The sequence below is a fragment of the Echiichthys vipera genome (genome assembly GCF_963691815.1).
Source record: "Echiichthys vipera genome assembly, chromosome: 2".
Taxonomy (NCBI): domain Eukaryota; kingdom Metazoa; phylum Chordata; class Actinopteri; order Perciformes; family Trachinidae; genus Echiichthys; species Echiichthys vipera.
In genome coordinates this window covers 13,635,381-13,658,839 of record NC_139827.1, presented here as the reverse complement: position 1 = coordinate 13,658,839, position 23,459 = coordinate 13,635,381, and the positions used below count along the sequence as shown (strand labels likewise).

At 38.8% G+C, this 23,459-nt stretch overlaps 1 protein-coding gene across 1 annotated transcript; it reads left to right on the top strand.

Moving 5' to 3' along the window:
• The first annotated feature begins 770 nt into the window (after positions 1 to 770).
• On the top strand, positions 771 to 21,980 carry usp53b (ubiquitin specific peptidase 53b). Its single transcript, XM_083931606.1, has 17 exons — positions 771 to 1,094; positions 2,410 to 2,606; positions 3,694 to 3,854; positions 4,480 to 4,572; positions 4,789 to 4,923; positions 6,035 to 6,148; positions 6,342 to 6,424; positions 7,257 to 7,362; positions 8,857 to 9,003; positions 9,194 to 9,343; positions 9,449 to 9,617; positions 12,074 to 12,193; positions 12,330 to 13,044; positions 16,364 to 16,425; positions 18,991 to 19,069; positions 19,188 to 20,020; positions 21,027 to 21,980. Exons 2-17 carry the CDS (start codon positions 2,513 to 2,515, stop codon positions 21,101 to 21,103), a joined length of 3,138 nt encoding a protein of 1,045 aa, XP_083787732.1. The 5' UTR covers positions 771 to 1,094; positions 2,410 to 2,512; the 3' UTR covers positions 21,104 to 21,980.
• The last annotated feature ends 1,479 nt before the right edge of the window (positions 21,981 to 23,459 follow it).

Genomic DNA, 23,459 nt, shown 5'->3' with positions numbered 1-23,459 from the left:
TCAGCAGGTTCGTATGATATTTTCAGAAAAAGTTGTGCAAGCCAATTCGTGCGATATCTTACTTTTGGACAGATCCTCTGGGGATAAATAAAGGTTTAAGTGGAGTATAAAAACAGATACTCTGATCAGTGTGTCACTTTTGCTGACTGTGGCTGTTATGCACCATCAGTCATCCTGCCTACACTTAAACCTGCTCAGCTGTTCAGGCTTTCCCCTTCCCCTTCTACTGCCGGCCCTCCATCTGCCCCCGGCTTTGTGCTTCCATGTCCTGTTTACTGCAGAGTCATACTGACAGAAATGGTAGATTTTGAATATATTAAAGAACATTATGTTAAATACTATGTTTTATTTGCACCAGTGTAGAAATCCTAAGACATAGGATTAAAACAACAGAAACAAACAGAATAACTTATTTGTGGGCTGGCAAATATGGCATATTTCCACATTTAGTGTTTTACTTCAAATAAAAATAAAAAACTGTATTCTGTTCAGTTGTTTGACATTTAAGTGAGAGCATTTACCAAACAAATAAAATAAAACACAGGCAGGGTTAAGTCCCCGTAGTGCTGCATGATTATGAAACCAGTGCAGTCATGTGATGTCTTCTCTCATCATCATCATGACAAGTTGGAAGTCTGACCTTCCGCCAGCACACAGTTTGCCATGCAGGCAGGGATGGAAGATTGCAATACAGCAGCAGTGCACTTGAGGCTACACTAGGGGCGGAGTTTGACCTCTCAAGTCTGAAAACATCACTAATCCGCGTCGGACATTCTGGCACATAGGCCAGCACTGGCCCCGTTTGGACAGTGGGGGAAAAAGGGACGATTTTTCAACCGAAATAACACTGTCCCGCCCGGGTGTGTGTGGCAGCAAACAGCGGCTCGGGCTTCCACCTTGTGTGCGCATCGGAGGGACTGGGAATGCTGCACTATGACAGATAGTGCGTTACATGCGTCTGGACATATCTGCAGTGTTTTCTAGCCAGTTTTATTCGGAGGATTCGGGCAGAAGTGTCGGGGTTTTTACGCGTTGACAGCTGGACCGCCCTGCGCCTTCACCGGAGGCGATCAAGTACCTGTTTCCCTTTTAAGGTGAGTCGGCAGAGCACTTGTTTTGTTATTGCCTGAATGCAAGTTGCGACATATTTTGTGCTACCGTCGCTGACCGGGCGCTGTTCCCGTGTACAGTTCACCGTGAGGCTGGTGCAACGCTGGCAGCATGTCTCCTGCTGTAGGAGCGCCATCGTCAATGCTTTAGGTTTGTTTGTTTGTTGTTGTTTTTTTTTAACGCAGGAAACCTCAGGATGGTCATCAAATCCCGTTAGGTAAAGGATGTATGTCCTCTCTATGAATTCTACTGCAAAGATGAGCGCGTATGTTAGACATTAAAAACCTATACGGGCATCACATGTTGTCAGAGAGGCTGGTGCAGAAACACGTGGGTACTGACACTAAATGTTTAAGGTCTTTAAAGGTGAATTTAGAGGAGGAAAACAGTGGAATATTTATGAAGTAGGCCGTTTTATCACCTCAAAACGACATGCATCACTCATTTGTACATGTACATGAACAAGTCTACAACAAAATAAAACAAAGCGTGTGCCTGTAAATGTTTGATATCCCCCTTAAAAATAAATATCACAGTTGTCTCTTTATCTAATCTTTATTGAAAATGCAGATTTATTTCCCTATGTGTTAACATTGCAAATGTAAACAAACCAGAGGAGATCAAGATAAAACACATAATTGTGCTGTTGTGTCATGTTGCTGACAGTAGTAAAAGGCTTCACGTGTGTGTTGGTATATTTTTGGTGGTGGGTTGAGCCTCTTGTATGTTTACATTTGTTTATATAGCTCCTTAATGCATATTTTTTTTATAATGAAGGCACATTATCACATCCACAAGCAAAGCAACACATTTATCTGAATACTTTACAGAAACATTGTATGTTTGATTTAGGATGCAATTATTTTGAAGAAATTGCTTATATATATAAACTAGTTATTTTTTAAATAAATAAATAGTGTTCCTTGCATTATTCTGTTTTTCTATCTCTCTGATTTTAAAATGCTTTTTCTGAAAACAGTGATGACGCAATGGGTCAGTCAAGTACGAGGACGTAAATATGTTTTCAGAACAAATGTTAATGTTAAGGTCGTCTTTTTTCTAAAAGAAAGTGTTAACATATCTTAAAAGGTTGAAATGTTGCAATGTAATTGCATCAGCCAGTGTGGTGGTCACAATGCAGATGCAGAAGACATACAGCAGTATCAGTTATGGAGTGAGAAGTAACTGAACTTAGTGTTTATCTGCTGTACTGGACTTGTTTGTTTATTTTATACCTATATAAGTGTGACTTGTGTTAGCACGTTTATGTTTTACCTCTTCCTTCCCACCTGTCCTCAGATATTGTCCAGTTGCCATTCAATGTCCAGTAGCACATGGCTGAGGCTGCCCTGGGGCTGATCCTGGCGATGCTTTCAACTAACCGCTCCGGAGCTGAGCGGGGATGAAATGGACGGAGCCCATGGCCAGACCAGCGCACCAGCTCCCGCTTCACAGCATGTCTAGCAGCAGCAAGTCTCCCCCAAACTCTGGAGAAGGTAGATGACATGATTAATCTGGCAAGCAGACAAATCAGTCATTTGGATTAGTGATGTAATAAAAACTGTGTCCAAGATTAACAGAATTTTCATCCAGGGCTGATTATAATGCCTCTATAGTGCTATGCAATAATATTCATATTTTGAATCATAAATATAGACATTAAAGTAAAATGCACTGACATGTACAGGATTTAACATGTTTAGCATGTTTTGGGTAGGTCCACAACCTATAATAATATAAGGGCATTCATCAAGGTCTGCCACTTCTCACAGTGTGAATGCAGTGTGAATTTTTCAGATTATTCCAACACCACATGAATGCAGCATGAATGCCTTATCACCAAGTCTCAACCACAGAGATTTCCTGGTTGATCTCATAAGGAAGTGCCAAAAGTTGCAGTTCCCTGAGTTGTCACTAGGGGAAGGTTTCATATTAGAGCAATTTCTCATTGATCCCCATGTTAAAAAGGCCATTTTCGTAGCATTATTAACCCTTTTTAAGGTCTGTAAGGCTAGTTTATTGGAGGTAAACAGTTATGAATAATTAGAGGCGCTGCCTCTTGAGTGACAGTTAGCAGCTGGCCCTCACTTTGCCTCGGAAGTATAGTCAGCCAGACGGACGTATGTCCCTCCAACATCACATCAATGCCCTTTATTGGTAAGAGGAAATGAGGCAGAGTCAAAGTCTGACAAGAGGCGACTCCTGTGGGCGAGGATGATTGGATCAAGTTGAGATCCGAGGTAGAGGCTACATCCATTTTTTTATGCAGTATATGCCTATCAAGCGATTAAAACAAATATTTGTGTATCCACCCTGTGATTAGGATCCACTCCATAATTTATTTAATGTGATCTTCCTTGATCCAAGCTAAACCCTTTCAGCAAGTTTCACGAGTATTGTTGTTTTTCCATAACCATGGTGACAAACCGAAAACAAAGCCTCCTTTTAAGTTGACATGATGTGATGATTTTAAGGTTACACATGGGGTACAAGACACAAAGAGACAGACAAGCTCTCTCATAATGAAACACAACACAGAAGATACATGTCAGAACTTGAGGTTGTTGTTTTCTTTTTAATCAGTTGCAGGCTCTAATTCCATGGCATGGGTGAAGATGTTCAAAAAACCTGGAGGAGGCATGAAGAAATCCTACCAGCCTGGGAGCATGCTGTCTCTCGCGCTCACCAAAGGCCTGCTGAATGAGCCCGGGCAAAATAGTTGCTTCCTAAACAGCGCTGTTCAGGTGAAGAACCCTTTTCAACCAGCTCTAAACTACTAAAAAAAACTTAAATTAAATAATTTTACTCCAAATGACAAAACTGGTTCGGTGCTCAAACAGATCAAATAACAAATTCTCATTATCAACATTACTTAGTCAGCATTATCAGCAATATAGGAATATTCAATTAAAATTTAATTTTTTTTAAAAATAATAAAATGTATAACCAACATTCACACATTTTTAAAAATAATTTGATCAACTCTTGAATAAAATATGTCTAGACTTCTTTTTTTTCTTTTTACTATTTTCACTGGCACTGTGTCAGTGAACCGTTGACATGTGACATGATTTTTTTTTATACGTTGGTTGGTAAGAGAAGCTCTCTGGGACTCACATGGACCAGCAAATTGAATATAATGAGCTTAAAATGACTAAACGCTGAAAAAAGTTGAGTTTTAACTTATAGTGGGTTTGGCAGCACTAGCAATTCTTATATAATAAAAAAAAGCATTTTATTCTATGCCAACATCAAAAATATAGTTTGTAAGATATATCTTTTCAATTTGAACTTCTGAAATCCTTGAAGTTGGTTTGTGTGCATGTCAGCATATTTTATTTTGTTTTTGCTGTTGTTGAACCTTCACAGGTGCTTTGGCAGCTGGACATCTTCAGGAGAAGTTTGAGGCAACTCTCAGGTCACTTCTGTCTCGGTGATGCCTGCATCTTCTGTGCTTTGAAGGTTTCTATATCTATTCACTTTGAGCTAAACCTGATATTATTTGTAGTCTATATTTCATTACTTATTATAGCCATTACTCTATCATACTGGTGATGAAAAACTGTTGATGTTAAAATAACTGTCTATGAAAGTAAAAGTTGATAATGTATTATAATTTGGTGAGGAACACTTACTCATTTTAGGGACAATAACTAAACATTTGTTTTTCTTTTTCAGAGCATCTTTAGCCAGTTTCAGCAGAGCAGAGAGCGTGTGCTCCCCTCCGACAGCCTGCGTAACGCCCTCGCTGAAACTTTTAAGGATGAGCAACGCTTCCAACTTGGCCTGATGGATGATGCTGCTGAGTGCTTTGTACGTAGATGCTGTGCTTTTGGCTTTTAATCAAAGTGACATCCAGTGGAAGACTTTCCCACAGTAACTGTGTATCCAATAATGTTATGTCACCTCCTCCTCTGTGACATTGAAGGTAAAAAGAAGCAAAGGCCACTGACAAAATGTCTTGGCAGAATGTAGTCTCAGCAAAATGTTATCACTAGTGTTATCTATTATACTGTTAGGATTGTACACTGGATTGTAAAGAATCTGTTTGCAGCATGCATAGCAATAAGGTAATGAAACAACTTGTGGCTATGTGAGATCAAAACTGTAATGTGACGATGGCAAAATAAAGTAAACTTTGTTTCTGCCACCAACGTGACCACATCACACAATGTATTGCATAAATAAAATCGACATATCATAATACTGTCTTGGAGGAAGAGGGTCGATTTAGGATGAGTTTTGAATCCTTTCAAATCCCACAAGTAAGTCCATCTGTTGAAAGGCAGACCAAAGCTGAAAACTTGACCTGGGAAAATGTAAACATAGCCTCTTCTGGACTGTGAGCTGTAAAGCATTTTCGTGTGGCTTTGCGAGGAATCGGGCCCAGGGACAGGCGTTAAGGATAGATATATATACTGTAGAAATAGGCAGTCCTCTCCATAGTCTTGCTTACGTAGGTCATCTGGGGACATCAGAACTAACTGTTTCGTTATCAGTTAAAAACTCATTGCACTGAAGTTTCCGGTTGGATGTGCAAGGAATAGACAAACCCCTTAAAGCAGTGTTTTTGGCAGAGTTTTATTCGTTTGATCTTTGTCTGTGTAGTGCTAAGATCATCTAAAATCCCCCTATTTGTGTAGTTCGTGTTTTGTATATTGATGGGAGGAAGAGGCGAAGACAGTAGTTCAGTCTGACTTTACATCACAAACTATAAAAGATAGACACCCTTTTTTCTTATCAACATCCACTTTGAATCTAAACTTAATAGACAAATATGTGGATATTTTGAGGTGTTTCACATACAGGTTTGAGTGGGTTCGTCTGATTAACTCACAGTTTTTAAGGAAACGTTGTGCAGTAGTGCCGAGTTTGCATGTATTCATAATTGGCACTGTATTTGCTCTCTTTTCCTATATATTAGGAGAACATCATGGAGCGAATTCATTTACACATAGTTTCAGACACTGCGACTGATGCTTGTTCATCCAAATCCTGCATCACCCATCAGAAGTTTGCAATGACGCTTTATGAGCAGGTAACAAAGGTTTTCAATACCGCTTTTCATTTTATCTGCCAAGAAAACAATAATTTGATGATGTATATTGATGTGTAGTACATGGAAATAATTACTGTAAATAGAAAAATACTAATTAAGAAAGACTTGCATAGCTGCTCCAACTTAACGTAATATGTTATCTGTAAAATAACATACAGTTTTTCTTTTGCAGTTTGTGTGTCGCTGCTGTGGTGCATCTTCAGACCCACATCCATTCACAGAATTTGTACATTATGTCTCAACCACTGCTTTATGGTGAGTACTTGATTTACTGCTTTAAAAATTGGGCTACAAAAATCAGGTCAGAGTGCTAATCCTGCTTTAAATGTCAAAATATTAAATAAGGTTACTAGAAAATTATTTTATTGCAATTTTAGGCATCTTATAATCTTCCTGCCACACCTTAACATCCAGTATTTGCAATGATTGTTTGGCCTTATTTTTCATAATTTAAAGTATGTAATTTTCAAATATGAAGCTCCTTTTCTCTTTTGTGCATCTCCCTCCTCAACTCACTTTCTTCATGCATGCTCGCTTCCTCGAGTCCCGTCAAAGAAAGTAGTAAATCAAGAAAAAATCTGCAGACTGTGACTGTGTTTGCATTCACTGGCATCAAAGCTCATTGCTTAGAAGTATTAATATTATTGTTTAATGTATTCTGTACTTTATAGAACCGTGCTTTTAAACTAGTGTTATATACACTGTAAAACACAAGACAAAAATGTTCAGTTGTCAGGGAGGTATTCATTGAACTGTATGTCTTAATTTATAGTTTTCAGTGGTGTAATGAACTGGACTGCATTATACTGAGAGGTGTCTCCAAAGGTTTGCCTCTTTAAAAACAGGAGGGATAAATATTGGGAAAAGAAAACCTGAACATTACAATCTTCCTATATAGAGAATATTTTCTATTGGGTTACATTTGATTACCGAGGTGCAAAGCTGCAAAGATGAATAGTTGTCAACTATTAAATTAAAATCCAACTATTTTGATAATTGATTCATTGGTTTGATTAACTTTTTAACGCAACAAAAATCAAAATCCTCTGATTCCTGTCCTATCGATAGTCTCTGTTTTTATGCACAGCCAACAGGTTGATCGCATGTTGGGGAAGAACGAGCGGCTCAGGTCAGACATGTTTGGAGAATTGCTGCAGGCAGCAAACAACACAGGTGACCTCCGAAGCTGCCCGGTACGTGACTGACTGCCCTTGTTCATTTCAAACTGTGATGTCAGACATCTGGAAGTCGTGGCTCAATACTGTTTTCTTAAAGCATCTGAATTCAACCATAATTTAAGTTAAGTGCTGAACAGTAAGCATGTTACTGTAACATGGACACAAAGAGGAGTCTTGCAGCTACGCAGAGTACACTCTGTGCTTTCTGCTGTGACTCTGCACTTGAAGCGGCCGGAAGGAGACTGTGCCAGACTAGTGCATAGATATAAATAGCAGTAAGGGGCTATATACCGAATTTCTCTCATCTGTATTTCCTACCGATGTCTTCCCCCTTCAGTCTGCATCAGTTGGGTGAAGCTGAGTGGTCTTTTCCCCTAACCCTTTATTCTTCCAGAAAATGCCAGCTCCAACGGTTGAGCAGATAATATCTATATAGCTACTGTATATAATATGTGCTGATTTTCCATCTTCACAATAATCCTTATTGTGACATTTTGAAGTGAAAAATCACAGTGTGTGAGTGAGTGAGTGAGAAAGAGAGACCTTATTTGTTTTATTGCTGTGTTTTAAAAACAAAGATCAATTTCACTTCAACTTTAACTCACTGCACATTTTAGACTTGTATCTAGTGTCTGGTTGACTGCTATCTGTCTTGTTAGTTTTATTCCTGTATGTTTGATTTATTATTCACTTGGTGTAAAGCACTTTGTAACATTGGTTCTTACCGGTTTCTGCCTTTTGATTTTATCACTGAATCTTTGTTGTTTGTTGTGCGTAAATGTGTCGTATCTTATTGTTACTGCTAACAAACCTATAATGGAAACATCCAAGAACCTGCAGGGTTTTGTTCAGACTCACAAAAGCTGAATTTTGACTTAACTGGGCCACGCTGTTGTTTGTCAAGAAAGACAAGTAGAAATGCTTAAACTAACTGGCCCTTGAAATGTCTAATTTTCTATTATCACACATCTTAAATACATACAGTTTGTAAATAAAACAGATTTTTAATTTTTTTCCCTCCGGCTTCCAGTATTTGTGACCTATCTCCATCTTAAACACACATTATTTTGATATTGAAATACCAACTTATTTTGTTTCCCAAATGCGTATACAGTCCCTTATTTAAAGGAGCAGTGTGTTGGATATATGTAGGGGTGATCTGTTGGCAGAAATATAATATAACATTCATATCTATGTATTCATTAGTGTATAATCACCTGAAACTAAGAATGCGTTAGCTTAGAATGAGCCCTTCATATCTGCATAGGGAGCGGGTCCTCTCCCACAGAGTCCGTCATGTTGCACCGCCATGTTTCTACAGGAGCACAGAACGGACAATCTAACCACAGGCTCTAGAAATTGCTTTTTGCATTTCTACATTACCTGAAGGCTATTGTAGCTTCTACATGTCTAGAAAGGGAGGGGTGTGGTATTCAGTTTGTTGCAATCTGCAACCTTCCTGCTAGATGCCACTAAAACCTTCATATGTCTTTGTTATATATCTTGCAGAGCAACTGTGGTCAAAGTATCAAGATCCGCCGTGTGCTCATGAACTGTCCAGACATTGTCACTATTGGATTTGTATGGGACGCTGAGCAGTCTGATCTTACTGACGATGTCATACGGTCACTCGGCCCACGTCTAAACCTTTGTGGGGTAAGAGCTGAAGCTAGCTAGAGAAAGTGATGCCGTTTACAATGGTGAAGATCAGTGTGCTGTAATCTTTTAAAAACATTTCAACAGGGAATCAAAAACACACACAAATAGATTTCATTCTCACAGGATTTAACATCTTCCAAAGAGCAATATGTGGAGATCAGACTTGTCTCAATTTGTTTTATTTCAGCTTTTCAACCGAGTCAATGATGAAAATGCCAAACGGAGTGAGCTTCATCTGGTGGGGATGATCTGTTTTTCGAGTAAACATTACTCAGCCTTTGCCTATCACACCAAATCTTCAAAATGGATGTTTTTCGATGATGCTACTGTAAAGGAGGTTAGGAACTTTATGCTATTAATCTGCTTTATCCCTGTTCAGAAGTCTCTTGCCAGTTACTGTGTGTTACATGCTCTTATATCACATTTTGCTTTTTTCCCCCAGATTGGATCCAAATGGAAAGATGTCGCCTCGAAATGTATCAGGGGACATTTCCAGCCGCTTCTTTTATTTTACACCAACCCTGAGGGATCTCCAGTGTCTAATGAAGATGCACCGAGACAAACCACTATGTGTCCTCGGTACAAAGCCCAAATAAATGGTGATATTACAGGTAAGACGATCCTCCAGTTATCAGCACACCTAACCCTCAAACTCTGACAGATTCACATTCATACAAAATGTGCGTATTCCGAAATGTATCAAAATATAAATACAGTATAACATCATTATTTAGATACAGACACTTAAGAAACACTAACATACTACTATATCAAACAATGTGACAGGCAGTTGTTCGGTTTTTTTTTTTTTCATAAACACGTGTCAGTGTGGATTAACATGATTATCCCATGGCTCTTGCCTACAATGAAACTAGTATGTTTGTTTATTCTGAAGGCGATGCCCTTGTTGATTAAAACTTTGTGTCAGTCTTCAACCACCTTGGGATAAATATCACCTCACTACTCCCAACAAGTAGTACACCTGCAGTCTAGAAGCAACTGAAATCAGCAGACTTCCAGCTGTGCATATTCATTTAGAATGATGATAAGGCCTTTACATCAGCACTGTATATTATTTACACATGGTATCTTACAAACCACTTTCATAACAGAATTATAATAATGGCTAGGTCCAGATTACCCCAAGATGATCACTTTAATTATAATACACAGTACATTTTGTAAAGTGACATGAAACTATCCAAAAATGTAGCTTTTCTCTCATACGCAAGGCGATTTTCCTACTAAAAAAGGAAGTGTGAGAGTCTCAGTGTAACACACATGATGGTGAGGTAACATTAAGCAGTTTATATCACCAGTCAGTCTTCAGGTTATGTACTCACTGAGATGACAAATTACTGTACGCATGTTCACAATTGTTTTGTGTCTTATATTCATTGAAAAAATGCTGAAAACAATGAGGTTTTTTTTTTCTAATAGCAGAGGTTAGTTTGTGTGGTTAGTGTATCTAGTATGGACAATTAATAAGAGATCATGATGGGCTCATAATGCTGATCAATTTCAATTTGTCTAATAATTTTATTTCAATAAATCCCAATCTATCAGAGCATCTGAATATTTTTCCTGAATGTATCACTAAGCAAAATTAAACATCAAACACACTACAAATTACAGTTATGGTTTGCGTTTGCGGATTGAGAGAATACTGATAAACCGCAGGCGGAAAGATTGTCCTGCCCTGTGTGCTGGCTTGAACTTGACATGTGGATGATGCCTCTGTTGCACGCAGATTACCACCCACGCCTCCCTCCCTAATCCCTGCTCCTGTGGCCAAGCTCTCTCTTGCTCCACGGTTCTCACTCCTCCCCTACATATTTCCGATGTTTGCCATCATTCATTCATCTGCTTGTTGTTTTTTGCAATGAAGCCTTGCCCGTTTAGAGGGATTGTTTTGCTTTTGTGTGGTGCCCAAACACTTTGACTGGCATGGGACTGGACTCTTGTTTTTATGAAAATAAGCGTAAGTGATTGTTTTTTGCTATAGAGTGAGAAATGGCTCTTTTTGCATGCAATATTTACTATTATCTCTTTTGTTTAATTAGTTTAGATTGAAGTTTACTGAAGTACTGTTTTTTGCCCCGCAGTACATAGTGGTAACAGTTTATCTTATTCACTCTTACAACTACAACTGCACTGCAGTGTTATACTGTTCTTGCATTGCTGAGCCTGAGAGTCTCTGTATAGATTCAGCATGGTGTGTTTAGCCTACTGGTTAATTGCTTGGCAGTTGTGGAAAATGTGCTCCATCTAATTTTAGTATCAGTTTTCAGTGGAACTACTTAAATATGAGCAGGCTCCATGAACAAATCTGGACATCCATAATACTACAGCTTACTCACCGCTGTTACTCACCACTGTTGTAACATCATGCAGCCATGCACATGCACCCAGCATTATGCTTTTACCTTGTGTTTTAGAGAGCCATTTATTATAATGTTGTTACATTATGTAACATTATGTTTTACTCTAGATCTTCACAAAATATAGAACATCTTCAAGTATACTAATTGTATAAAAACACAAAGATAAAGGAAAACAATGGCAACATGCAGAAAGGAGGAGTTGAGAGGTAACTGTGAAAGGCAGAGCAGCTGTTGGTGAATGTGCGGATTTGGAGGCATATATTCACAGTTCACAGCATCTCCTGTTTCTCACAGTGACCTGCTTGCTTCAGAGGCAAGGAAATACACCACAGGGTTTGCAAATGTGGTAGCAGTAGTGTGTTTTAACATTGCTAATGATGCACTAGCATCTGTTCTTTGGTAAGATATATATATATATATATATATATATATATATATATATACTCAAGTTAAATGCCTCCAGTACATAGACAGTGGTGTCACTCTCTAATTGGTTGTTAGTACCCCATGATGTTTTATTCAGGTAAAAGGAATCTAGGTCCCAAAAACAATTATTCATTATTTGCTTCAGTGACATCAGCATTCAGAGAAGGTTATTTACGTAAGAGCCAAAAAATGAATCTGAAGTTAAAAAACATACATGAGCAACCACTCATCTGCCATCTCAATATTTTTTTCCTCAGAGAAACATCCCCTTGGCAGTCCTAACAAATTCCAGGAACCTTTTATGGAGAATTTGCAGAGGCCAAGTGAAACATCAAAAAAGGATCGAGGTCATCGGAAAACTGACTCACAACACAAAGGTAGAGCATTGTGTCTGCATCATAGGAAACACTGATAATAGAGAGGCAAAAACAAAGACATACAGTGGCAAGCCAATGTAGATAACTACTGCACGTCAGAGCATGTTGATCAATAACCTGTGTCCACTCTCTTTAGAGATGGCACACGCAAGATCTTCACCTCCTCCAGAGAATGGTCCGAGGCCTTCTGTGGACCAAAAGTTAAAAACCTATCCACGCACTGAGAAGACATCAAACCATTCAAGCAGAGGATCTCAGGAGTCACGTGGACAGTCCCTCAGCACGCAGGGTGGTGTGCACAGTCGGAGGAACAACTCGTCCCCAAGTCGCTTTGATCAGGATAGCTGCCAAGAGCAATGGGAAAAAAGTGGAGGTGAAGGAAGTCGCAATAAATCCAAGTCGACTTGGAGACCCATTCGGGAGGTGTTGAATGTGGACACTGTGCTGAACGAACTGGAGCAGCGCCGTCAACAGCAAAACGACAGCCCGCGGCACAGTAAGCCTTCAGTGCACACTGAACAGAGTCGAGACCGTGAGCGGGAATACGTACGAACTAGAGAAGATAGGAAGCAGAAATGTTTAATGACGATTTATGAGGATGAGCAGCGGCATGAGACTGAGAGCCACAGCTCAGTAGAGTCAGAGAGCAGGGCCAACCAACAGAGGGGCAGCAGACTTAAGGGTGGCCCCAAGACACTTCTGCGTAGTGATACCTGGACCATCCAAAGGACAGAGTCTGGCTATGAGAGCAGCGATAGACTCAGCAGTGGCTCGACCAATCCTGACTCACCTGGCGTTGAAGGCTTTGTTGTTAAAGACCAGAGATTAACACCAGAGGCACAGTTGCAAAGGTAAGAAACAGCTATGTTGTTCAATGGACAAATGGAGTTTCACATTCAAGGAGTAAGAATATTACAACGTCATTAAATCACCCAGTTATGCAAGCTGTAAATAAGTAAGTAGTGGATTAACTGAATTAAACAAAAACCTGAAAAAACAATAGTCAGATGCCCATACTGATATTGAAACTGTGTTTGGTAGCCGTTATTATTCCTCCTGTTCATGATTAGAAGATCATTTAAAGATAATTTTTAATGCATTTTCAATGGAAGTGATGGAGAGAAAAATACTTTGTGTGTGAATGTAATTTAAGGTTTATTTGAAGATAATATAAGGCTCCACCAGTCTGACTCAGATCAGTCAACTGGATATCTTCCAAAGTAAGGGCTAGTAACAGGGGGGGGTAAAAACACTTTAACTTTGGAAGGTAACCACTTGATTTGATTAATAAAGACAACTAAAAGTTCTTATTTTTTTCTTAACCGTTAACCAACCCTCAATAACCGATCCATTACCATACCATTAACAGACAAGCGTCAACTGAGCCCCAGTTCAACCGTCTGGGAGGCTAAGAACATACTTTCCACATACTGTGGACAGCGGCGGTCTTGTAACGGTCGTGCAGCCACAATCTTGTGTGAATGGTTGTGGAAACATACACCCGCTTTCCTGGAACTTCTTGCAGGTCCGCATGACTGGTATAGGTCTGCAGCTATCCGGGCCTTCCACCTGCGGACATTGTCAGCTGTGTATCTTCCTGGCAACACAAAGGATGCCAGAAAGACACACAGCTAACACACAACTAAGCCACTCCAAATAAAGGGAAATGTGGTTGCACGTGTTGCCCCAATTAGTTGTATATACTTTAAAAATATATTAAATAATCTATATTTTGTAATTGTTTAACTAATTATTAACATTCCTACTTCAGATCAACTTAAATATACATATGCAATAAAAATGTTTTGCATAGAATGAGGATATAACGATATTGTTCCCCATCACTTGCATAGAAAGCACATTAGGAAGGGATCTATTAATGGCCAGTATGAAAGAGGAGGAATAATGGAAAGAGGCAGTGCACATAACATATGGGTTCCTGACTGGACTTGAACAATTATTTAACCTATCCTTTAACAGCCTGTTTCCATGGAAATTAGGGAGAAAACGTTTAATTCATGGAAGAGAATCTTTAATTAGTAATGACCAAAGATAGACCACATGCTTTTCAATCACCTCCCAGTACACTTCCTTCTAGGGATTTTATTGATGCCAGTGCCATTTTTGATTCTGCTTATGTCTGATTCTTTATTGATTCCCTTATTGATTCAATTTTTCTGTGTGGGAAAAAAAAAGTTGGCCTGTACAGGTTTTCAGCATCAACTGTAGGAGGATGTTTCATCATATTGCTGGTGATGACCCCCCTACTTGAAATCATTTGACAGGAATTAAAAGCTGCAGCACTGTTGTCATCTTTCTTCAAAGTCACGCTTTGCAACATATCTTCCTCTCCAACAAGTTTCCAACAGTGTATTAGTTTGATGTCGTTGTTTTGCTATTCACAACTCTCCTAAAAATATGACGGCATCAATAAGAGGAGTTGATAAGCTCAGAAGCATCCCATTCCCATTTGTTTTCCGGTTCTCAACTGGAACTGGTTCTCAATTCACATACCTACTTCCTTCAGTACATTCTCCCAAGTTTGTTATTCTGAGATTCATGATGGGGGATGACACTTCTGTGTATGCATCATCACTCAGAAATAGTTTTGATTTCCTTGGAAACCAGGCTAGAACTGAACTGCAAAAGGACACACCACTTGTTCCCATGACATTATCTTTTAGATAAACTCTGCTATATATAATGTCAAAGCTGGAACTGCACTATTGAAGCAAACTTTAAGATAATGTTATCTACACAAACTGTTGAATCCTTCCCCAGCGAACATCACACCTTGCACAGCTGGAGCTGTTGTTTTATTTTAGTAGACAATAAACATCTGTTGAAAGCTAATTTTACTGAACATGTATGTAAGTGCAACATCTTATTATAAATGTGTTCCTGAAATGTACTGAATGTTACTGGGGTTATATTTGTATAACTGTATCCATGGTATAAATTTTTATTGGGCAACCAAGGTTGATATTTGGAGAGCAGGGCGGGTGGCGTCACATATATAATTGTCATATCATGTTGTGTTTTTGTTTGATTTTTGTTTTGCATCTGATAAAATGCAACAATTTGATAATAATAACAAATCAGACACAAAATTGATGAACTTACATGCACATTTATTTGCATTAACAATTATTGTCTGAATTGTCTCTGTGTAGTCTGTGTTCAATTTTAGGCTATAACTTGTAGCATAATTCACAAAAAACAAAGTAAAAACCCTGTTTCAAAGCATTACATTGGCATGTGGACGGCTTACTGTCCAACAACCATCCCAGATGACAATTATGATGAATGTTTTACTTGTCGGGAGAAGGTGTGGGGTCTGGGGACACCTATACAATAGTTTTTCGATCCCTGTAAGCTAGTTTACATGGTTGAAGGCTTGCTACTGTGACGCTGATGTCTGTCAGTAGAATGGCAAAACTGACACAAGGGGGAGCGCTAACTTTGTTTACAGCAACCACACTGAGAATGCTGCCTGCAGATGTGTTTGCAACTATTTTGCAAATTGGCCTTGTGGCAACAGTCATTAGCAGATGCCGTTTATTTAGAAATGGAATTAATCAGCCTGATTAATTGGCCGATATTTTTGGTAATTAAGTTGGGTTTTACAAGTGGTTACTTAGTTGCAGCTGTAAAACTTGGTAATGTGCTTCACTTAAATGTAATTTCTTTTGGAAAAAATGCACATGAAAGGATGTGGTACCAGGAACTTACGCTTATATAAGGGTTCTCCGCTTATTTATAAACATTCTTATCGTGTCATATTCCCCCAAATTGCACATGTTGTATGATTAGATATCTTCATTAAAGTTCAAATTTATTTTAAGCTTTTAAAGGCTTACTCTCATCCAATAAAATGAATTATCAACTAATACATTGGATTCTACACAAGGCCTTATGAAACAACATTAATACAAAGGAAAATCAAATCGTTTGGATGTTATAATCCACTCGGATAATGAATTTGAAATGTGTTTCTATCTGTCATTCTGCATGTGCTCTGCCTTATTTTCCCAGTGCTTCAAAAGACCATGAAAGGTTGTTTGTTTGTTGCTGTGCTGATACTAATTTACTAGTCATGGACGGATCGATTGATTGATTCATCAATGAATTGAACATGTGTGTTGAATAATTGTAATCTTTTATTTTCAGTCAGCCGCACCAAAAGGGAGGCGATGCTAAATCAAGTACAACGTCCTCACCTTCACATAATGGTAAGTTCCAAGATTGAGTCTTTGTACTGTAATAAGTTTAGTAAATGTATGGTTTGTGTAGTTGCCTGACACTGTGTATGGTGAAATGTGAAATAAATAGTTGGCAACAATTTCAAATCACTTCAACCTTAATTAAAAAACATAATTTCAGTCAAGTTGTAGTTTACATAATATATGTCGTGAAGACTTGGAAGGAATTTAATAAGAGGTATTAAGTGTACCCCAGCAGCACAGAATATCTTTACAATCACCACAGTTTCAAGATTAGTGTCATCACAACTAAATCTCTCCCCCTCTGTTTCTGAGTTGCAAACTTAGAATAATGACCAGAAATATTATGATGTCACGACCTTTTGGATATAAAATGGCATCAAGTCATAATTTTATCCTATTAAATATTAGTTTGAAATGTGCGTCATAATCAGAGTAGGAATTCATTTTTGAGTTTTGGTCAAAAATGGGTTTTGCGAAGTCGCAGTGATCTTGACCTTTTATCTCCAAAATCTGAATGTCAGTTCATCAGTGAGTCCAAGTGAACATTTGTGCCACATTTGAAGAAAATTCCTCGAGGTGATCCTGAGATATCGCGTTCACAGGAATGGGACAGATGGACGGACGGACAACCCGAAAACATAATGCATCTGGTCACAGCTGTCACCGGTGCAGACATAAAAACAGAGAGGTGATAAAAGGAAAATAAAATACATATAATGAGACATCACCAACCAAAGTAACATGATGCGAGAATTGAATTATGATTAAAAGCATGAAAGAACATGTCAGGGTCAGTTATATCTCACATCTACTCTGCAGTACTTCCAGAAAAAAAGATTTACAAGGTTAAAAATAAGAACTTAGTTTTTCAATATCATGATACAGGCTACCAGTTTTCTATTCAAGCTAAAGTAGTTTGGGTTTTTGCATTTATGCATACTACCTAACTAAAATTCAGAGTAATATAGGTTGTTGTTTTACTTCTTTGATAACTGATGAAGTTTGAGCTGATAATGTGAAAGTAATTGAAGATTGATTTCTGAGCTTGGACTGGCTCCTTTAACCTCTTCACCCAGTCAGCCCTGCGTAGGCATTAATCTGATGATAATCCTGCAAAGCTCATTCAGATAGCACAGCTGGACGTGGCTGCTGGCATTGTCATAAATATCTTTCTTTTTCATGCAGCACTTTGAGTGTGCTGCACTTGATACTTTATCGAGACTATGTGCATGTAGAGCCAGAGTTTCCAACAGACAGCCAAAGCGTTTATCCTTGCATGGGCCTCTCCAGGGCAACAGCAAAGAAAAAAGTCACACATCTATTTTTAAAGGGAAGGAATTCAGCTCCACACTGCCGCTTGCTGCGCTGGTAAACAGAGTGTGAGAAAGTCTTGTGTGGTTAAAACTCTGCTGTTGCCACCTTGTGTCCTGAGACAACATTGGTTTCATAGTCAGATGTGTAGGTGATATTGCCTCTGCTTGGTCTCTACTTTTGATACATTTTACCGTTTACATTTATTCTGTATTTTAGCTCTGATTTTAATCTTGGAATTCTGGGAAAAGTAAATCATACTTATGACATTAAAGTCTAAAACCAGGGATTTAGCAGAATTCTAACTTAATCCTAAGGATTCTGAATTCAATCTCCAAATTCTGAGAAAACAAGTCATTAATCTCACCACTCGAACCCCCCCCCCCCCCCCCCAGTCTCTAATTGTCTTCCTGTTATTTATTTTATACCAAATGTCTTTTCATTTGTTGTATTCTTGAGATTTTTATCTTCTGACATTATCTGGTTTTGTTGTGAGAAATGTAACTTTAAAGTTGTACTCTGTAAGATTTTCATCTATTTAATTGTCTTCTTAGTTCCTACCTATCAAAGAGTGAGTTAAAACAATGGTGATTGATCATATGACCCACTAATGGAAACACTTCTGCCTGCCTTGATGTAAATATATTACCATGTCAGTGACGGTTGGTCTGTCAGCCCAGATCGTCACTAACAGTTATGCTGCATTCCCTAGAAATCGGAAATTGGGAACCTCAACTTCAGTAAGGACGTGTGTGTGTGTGTGTGTGTGTGTGTGTGTGTGTGTGTGTGTGTGTGTGTGTGTGTGTGTGTGTGTGTGTGTGTGTGTGTGTGTGTGTGTGTGTGTGTGTGTGTGTGTGTGTGTGTGTGTGTGTGTGTGTGTGTGTGTGTGTGTGTGTGTGTGTGTGTGTGTGTGTGTGTGTGTGTGTGTGTGTGATATAGGGGACTGACTGAAAGTAGAGAGATTAATGTGTCAAAGTTTACAAAAGAGCAAAAGAATAAATAGTCAACACACATAGTGGATGGAGGCTCTAAAAGAACAGGCCGTCAAAACAACTATCTTAATTCTTATGGAGTACAACTTTAAAGAGTAGCAAAGGTCAGAAGATAAAAAATACATTACCTTTGCACTAATTACAGTATATAAATAGTTATGAGCCACAATAGACATTTCCAAAGGCAGACTGCTAGACAGCTTTGTATTTTTAGTTTTTTAATTTTTCTGTTCCTGTGTTTTGATCACGTTTGTTTTATATGTTATAGGTAAACATCAACCCAAACCTCAGGGAAAGAACCATGACCAAGTTTCACATTCACATCTAAAGTGCAGTCCAAGTTTGAGGTAGTGCCCTTTATTATAAACAATATAACTTGTTCTAATATGTACATACCATATAAGGATTCGTAAAATTGAATTTCCATAACATTAAAATTATAATTCCCATCATTCTCTCTTGTAGAAGGAAATCAAAGTACACTTCAGGTACCTCCAGAAAAGCAGTATCCTCAGAGAGGGACTCCACTGGTTCAGATAACAGGCAGAGTGACCAGCAGGAGCTGACAAACTGTAGAGGGCACACTGGAGAAAGTACAGCCTTGAGGCACATTACAAAAACCAGCAGCTCAGAATGGAACAGCTCCGATGATCTTGCTCTCTCAGAGCCCGAGGACAGAGAAAACATGTACCGCTCCAGCAGCGAGGTTGTTGCCTCTGAATCCCAGTGTTCCCCCATGACCCTGCCTTACCAACCTCCCAGCAATGTGACAGCAGAATCTCTCCAACTGAACAATCAGCGTCAGCTCGGCTCGACAGGGTCACCTCACCTCCGACCAACCCAGCGGATCTCTCCTCACCAGGGTGAAACAAGCCACGCAGTGTTTCGTCCAAGGATGCTTCAAGAACCCTTTCCATCAAGTCCTCGTCTTTCATCCACGTCCTATGTTAGTCCTCACAGGAGGCCTGATATTTCAGGCCTCAGAACCTTCTCAGATGCAAGCTCCAAGTCAGGCTCTGAGCCAGAGAGGAGTACCCCATCCTCATGTGAAAGTGAAGAAAGACAGACTGGATGCAGAGAACAGGCTGCGCCAGCTCAAGAGGTTTCTTTGACAACATACTTCACTGTGGACAACTGTATGACGGAAACATACCGTCTCAAGTACCACAACCAGAGGCCTCTTGTCCTCTCTGCCACTGTGCCAAGGACAGTAATTGTGACTGAGCGCAAAGATACCAGCCACACACTCCCCACTGACACATACTCACAAGATGTGCCAAAAGCCAGACCTGAAACAAGTAAGCCTCTCTAATATGCAAACCAGAATGTAGATTAGATTATATATAAATATATATATATATATCCTTTAATATATGGTTGTTTCAGGCCATTGAGTACAATGTTGCATATCAATCAGCAGAACTATTCTATGGCAAAATTCGATTTTTGATTATTTTGGCATTAGTGTAATGAAGTACCTTGATTTGATTCCTGTATGGTTATTTTGAATTCAATAACAGTTTCTCAATTTATTCTCCAGACAATTTGCTATTTTAACCATATATATCATAATCACATTAGAAAATGACATCTACAATAGTGGTTTTATCTATAGTTCTGCTGTAACCGTTCAAAATGTACCTGTTCAGAACAGGCTGGTTGCTTGGCCTCCAGTAGTGCTGCTTGTAGCTTCACACTCGATGCTGCACTTCATTGGGTCCTAAGCAAAACCTGCCATGACATAGTTGCGTCATTTATGCATGTCATTTACTAATAACTAGCTATTTGGGATCAGGCTCTTTACAGGAACAAAAGTGTTAATTCTGAAAGTTACATTGCTGATGCTTGAAATGTTTGAGTTTGTTTCAATGTAACATCTCCAGTCTCTCTTTCTCCAGCTCTTCTTGAATGTACTGACGCCATCTATAGAGAGTGAGCTGTACCCAACATGCCATTTGTCAGTTTAATAGGGGTCCCCTATCAATACACTACACAGTGTGTACATAACATACAATGAATATGTGTACAGTATATCTCAAGAGATCACACTTGACACTGCACCTCCTTGGGTCCTCATCAAAACACCTGTCAAGTGTGAAGTCGATCAGATGAGCGGTTAAGAAAATCAGAAGACAGACAGAGACTCCTTCCATTGCAGCTAGATTGCCGACTCCTACATGTTTATTTTTTGGAAAACACTAAATGACAGTATTCAGTGGTTTTCTTTGTTGTGGTGTAACTGTACACACAGGGTGAATCATAAAACATAATTTAAACAAGATTATTCTTTTTTTTTCTTTACAGGCCATAATAGCAATAAGCCCACTGCAAAATGGAACCCAGTGACAGCCAAAGGACTGGATGAACGTGGTTTTTTATGAGTGTTACTTGGTAAGGTTTGTTTACATGGATGGACAGTGGTCAGTAGAGAACTAACTGGATGCCAAAGAGTGTACAGAATGGAAATATGTCCTGAAGCGCGACATCTCCAAATTGAGCGGGGTTTATTTATGCAAGCTTGTCACATAAGTAAAATCTATTTCTAAATGCTGTTGCGTAACGTTTGACGGATTATCGACTATCATGTATACTGTACTGTCTTCCATTGTCCTGCAGTATTGCTGCAAGAAGATTTAGTTTGAACCAAAATCTGGAGTGTTTTCAGTTTGCACAAAGGGTTCTTGAGTCCTTATTGTTATTTTTAATAACCTTATGTCAAGTTTAAAATATTTTTTATTAGTGCAGTAGTTCTGCAGAATTGAAGATGCACCAATATATTTAAAGTAAGGCGTGAGATTATGGTGAGCCACAGTGAAGTTGAGTATACTGTAGTCTGTACAGTAATTATACAAAGATGAAATAAGAGAGTGAAGACAGATCTCACACGTTGACAGGAAAAGATATGGTTAAGATACTTTAGCAGAATATGATGTCATTCTACACAACAGAAAATAAAACGGGTCGAGGGTTTGCGTCATCAGCTGCAGGTTAAACGCACTTCACTTACTTACACCTGTCAAAGGAGTAACATCTGGGCAGCCTGCCGACTTTATGCACATTGAGGGCTTTAGGTGAGCAGGGAACAGACATTGCGACACATTGCGTATATTCAGTTACTGATTTATTTCAACTGTTATCATTTATCAGTTAGTTTATAACATGTATGTGTTAATGAATGACTGAGGGCTGCCCCGAATCAGTCAGATGCTTTGGCTGTAAAAGTCTATTGACAAAGATCCTTCTGCCATCATTCATTAATATGTATAGATCTTTCTCAAAATGTGATTTTGCATGACTGTGATGAGTTTCTGGCAGTCTACAAATCTGGGGGGGGGGGGGGGGGGGGCAGCCCTATTAAGTGGGTCATCATATACTGTACGAACATGTCACCTTGTGTATTCTACCTTCGATTGTGCTGGTTCTTGTAACTTGTAATCCTTTTTTTGTAATTAACAGTGATGTCAAATTGTATTTTTCAGTCTTCCTTTTAAAGTAGACAGATTTAAACAGGTCTGTATTTGCAGGTATTTTCATAATAATATATGATATAATTAATATGCCTATCTGATTTTGACCATACAACACAGCAATTATTCTTGTTTGTAAGACTAATTTTCTGAAACCTGCATGTGGCCTTTACGAAGTCTTACTAGCTGTGTGTACAGCATGAGCATGATAATGATGGACTTTGAGTCCAACAAACACAAATTCTATTAGATTTTACTTAATTGTATTAAAATCAATTAATTAAATAATCATTTGTAACTACAGTTGATTTGAATACTTTTTTAACACTTGAATGTTGTTCCCTTCTATTGCTCATGCAATGAAACATACTTTTGGTTATGCATCCTCTGTAAATATGAACATATGATGCGGACAATACGGTGTAAAAAAACAACCTGACTGTCCAAGGCATACAGTACTATGCATTCACTAAAATGACTTTAAGAGTACTTTAAAAGAAGATTTTGCCATTTTTATGATTTTATTATGTACATATGACATTCTCGAGAATACTGACATCAATTTTCTTTATGCTCACTAGATTAACACGTATTTTCCTAAACACCCTGCCATTAATACATATTTTTTCACGTTGCATTTTTGTTGATACACAGTAACCTCTGTCCAACCGCACACATTTAGTCACTAAATCTGGTGTGTGTGTGTGTGTGTGTGTGTGTGTGTGTGTGTGTGTGTGTGTGTGTGTGTGTGTGTGTGTGTGTGTGTGTGTGTGTGTGTGTGTGTGTGTGTGTGTGTGTGTGTGTGTGTGTGTGTGTGTGTGTGTGTGTGTGTGATTTGTGCCAGGGATAATATTTCTAAAAGCCGTGCAGATTTGGAAGCTACAACCACTGCGGCAAACTCTCTGTTCACTCTGCATTCAGCCGCAAGTGGCAAAAGTTTGACATGTTTAAATGTCAGTGGCAGAAAATGGGAACGAATGTGCTTGTAAGTGCATCCCACCATCCCAGTTTTAAAGAGCCTTAATGTATAATAAGTAAAAGACTTACTTGGGTTATTAAATGTGCATGCATGCATGTGTCTGTTTGTGTGCAAGCTTGGAAAAAGAAGCTGATAATTGGACTTCCTCTTGCACCCATGATCCATATTCTTTGTCACAGTAAGGCTTTAGATACTCAAAAGCCTGTTTGACAAAAGGTATTTTTGTCCGGTGTCACATACTGTTACAATTGGCATTGCATCAATCCATATCGGTTATCTTGTGCTAGGTAT

Coding starts and splice junctions, on each gene's coding strand:
- usp53b (XM_083931606.1), top strand. CDS start 2,513: ATGAAATGGACGGAGCCCATGGCCAGACCAGCGCACCAGCTCCCGCTT. Junction 6,149..6,341: donor CAATGACGCTTTATGAGCAG/GTAACAAAGGTT, acceptor TTTCTTTTGCAG/TTTGTGTGTCGCTGCTGTGG. Junction 20,021..21,026: donor AAAAGCCAGACCTGAAACAA/GTAAGCCTCTCT, acceptor TTTTCTTTACAG/GCCATAATAGCAATAAGCCC.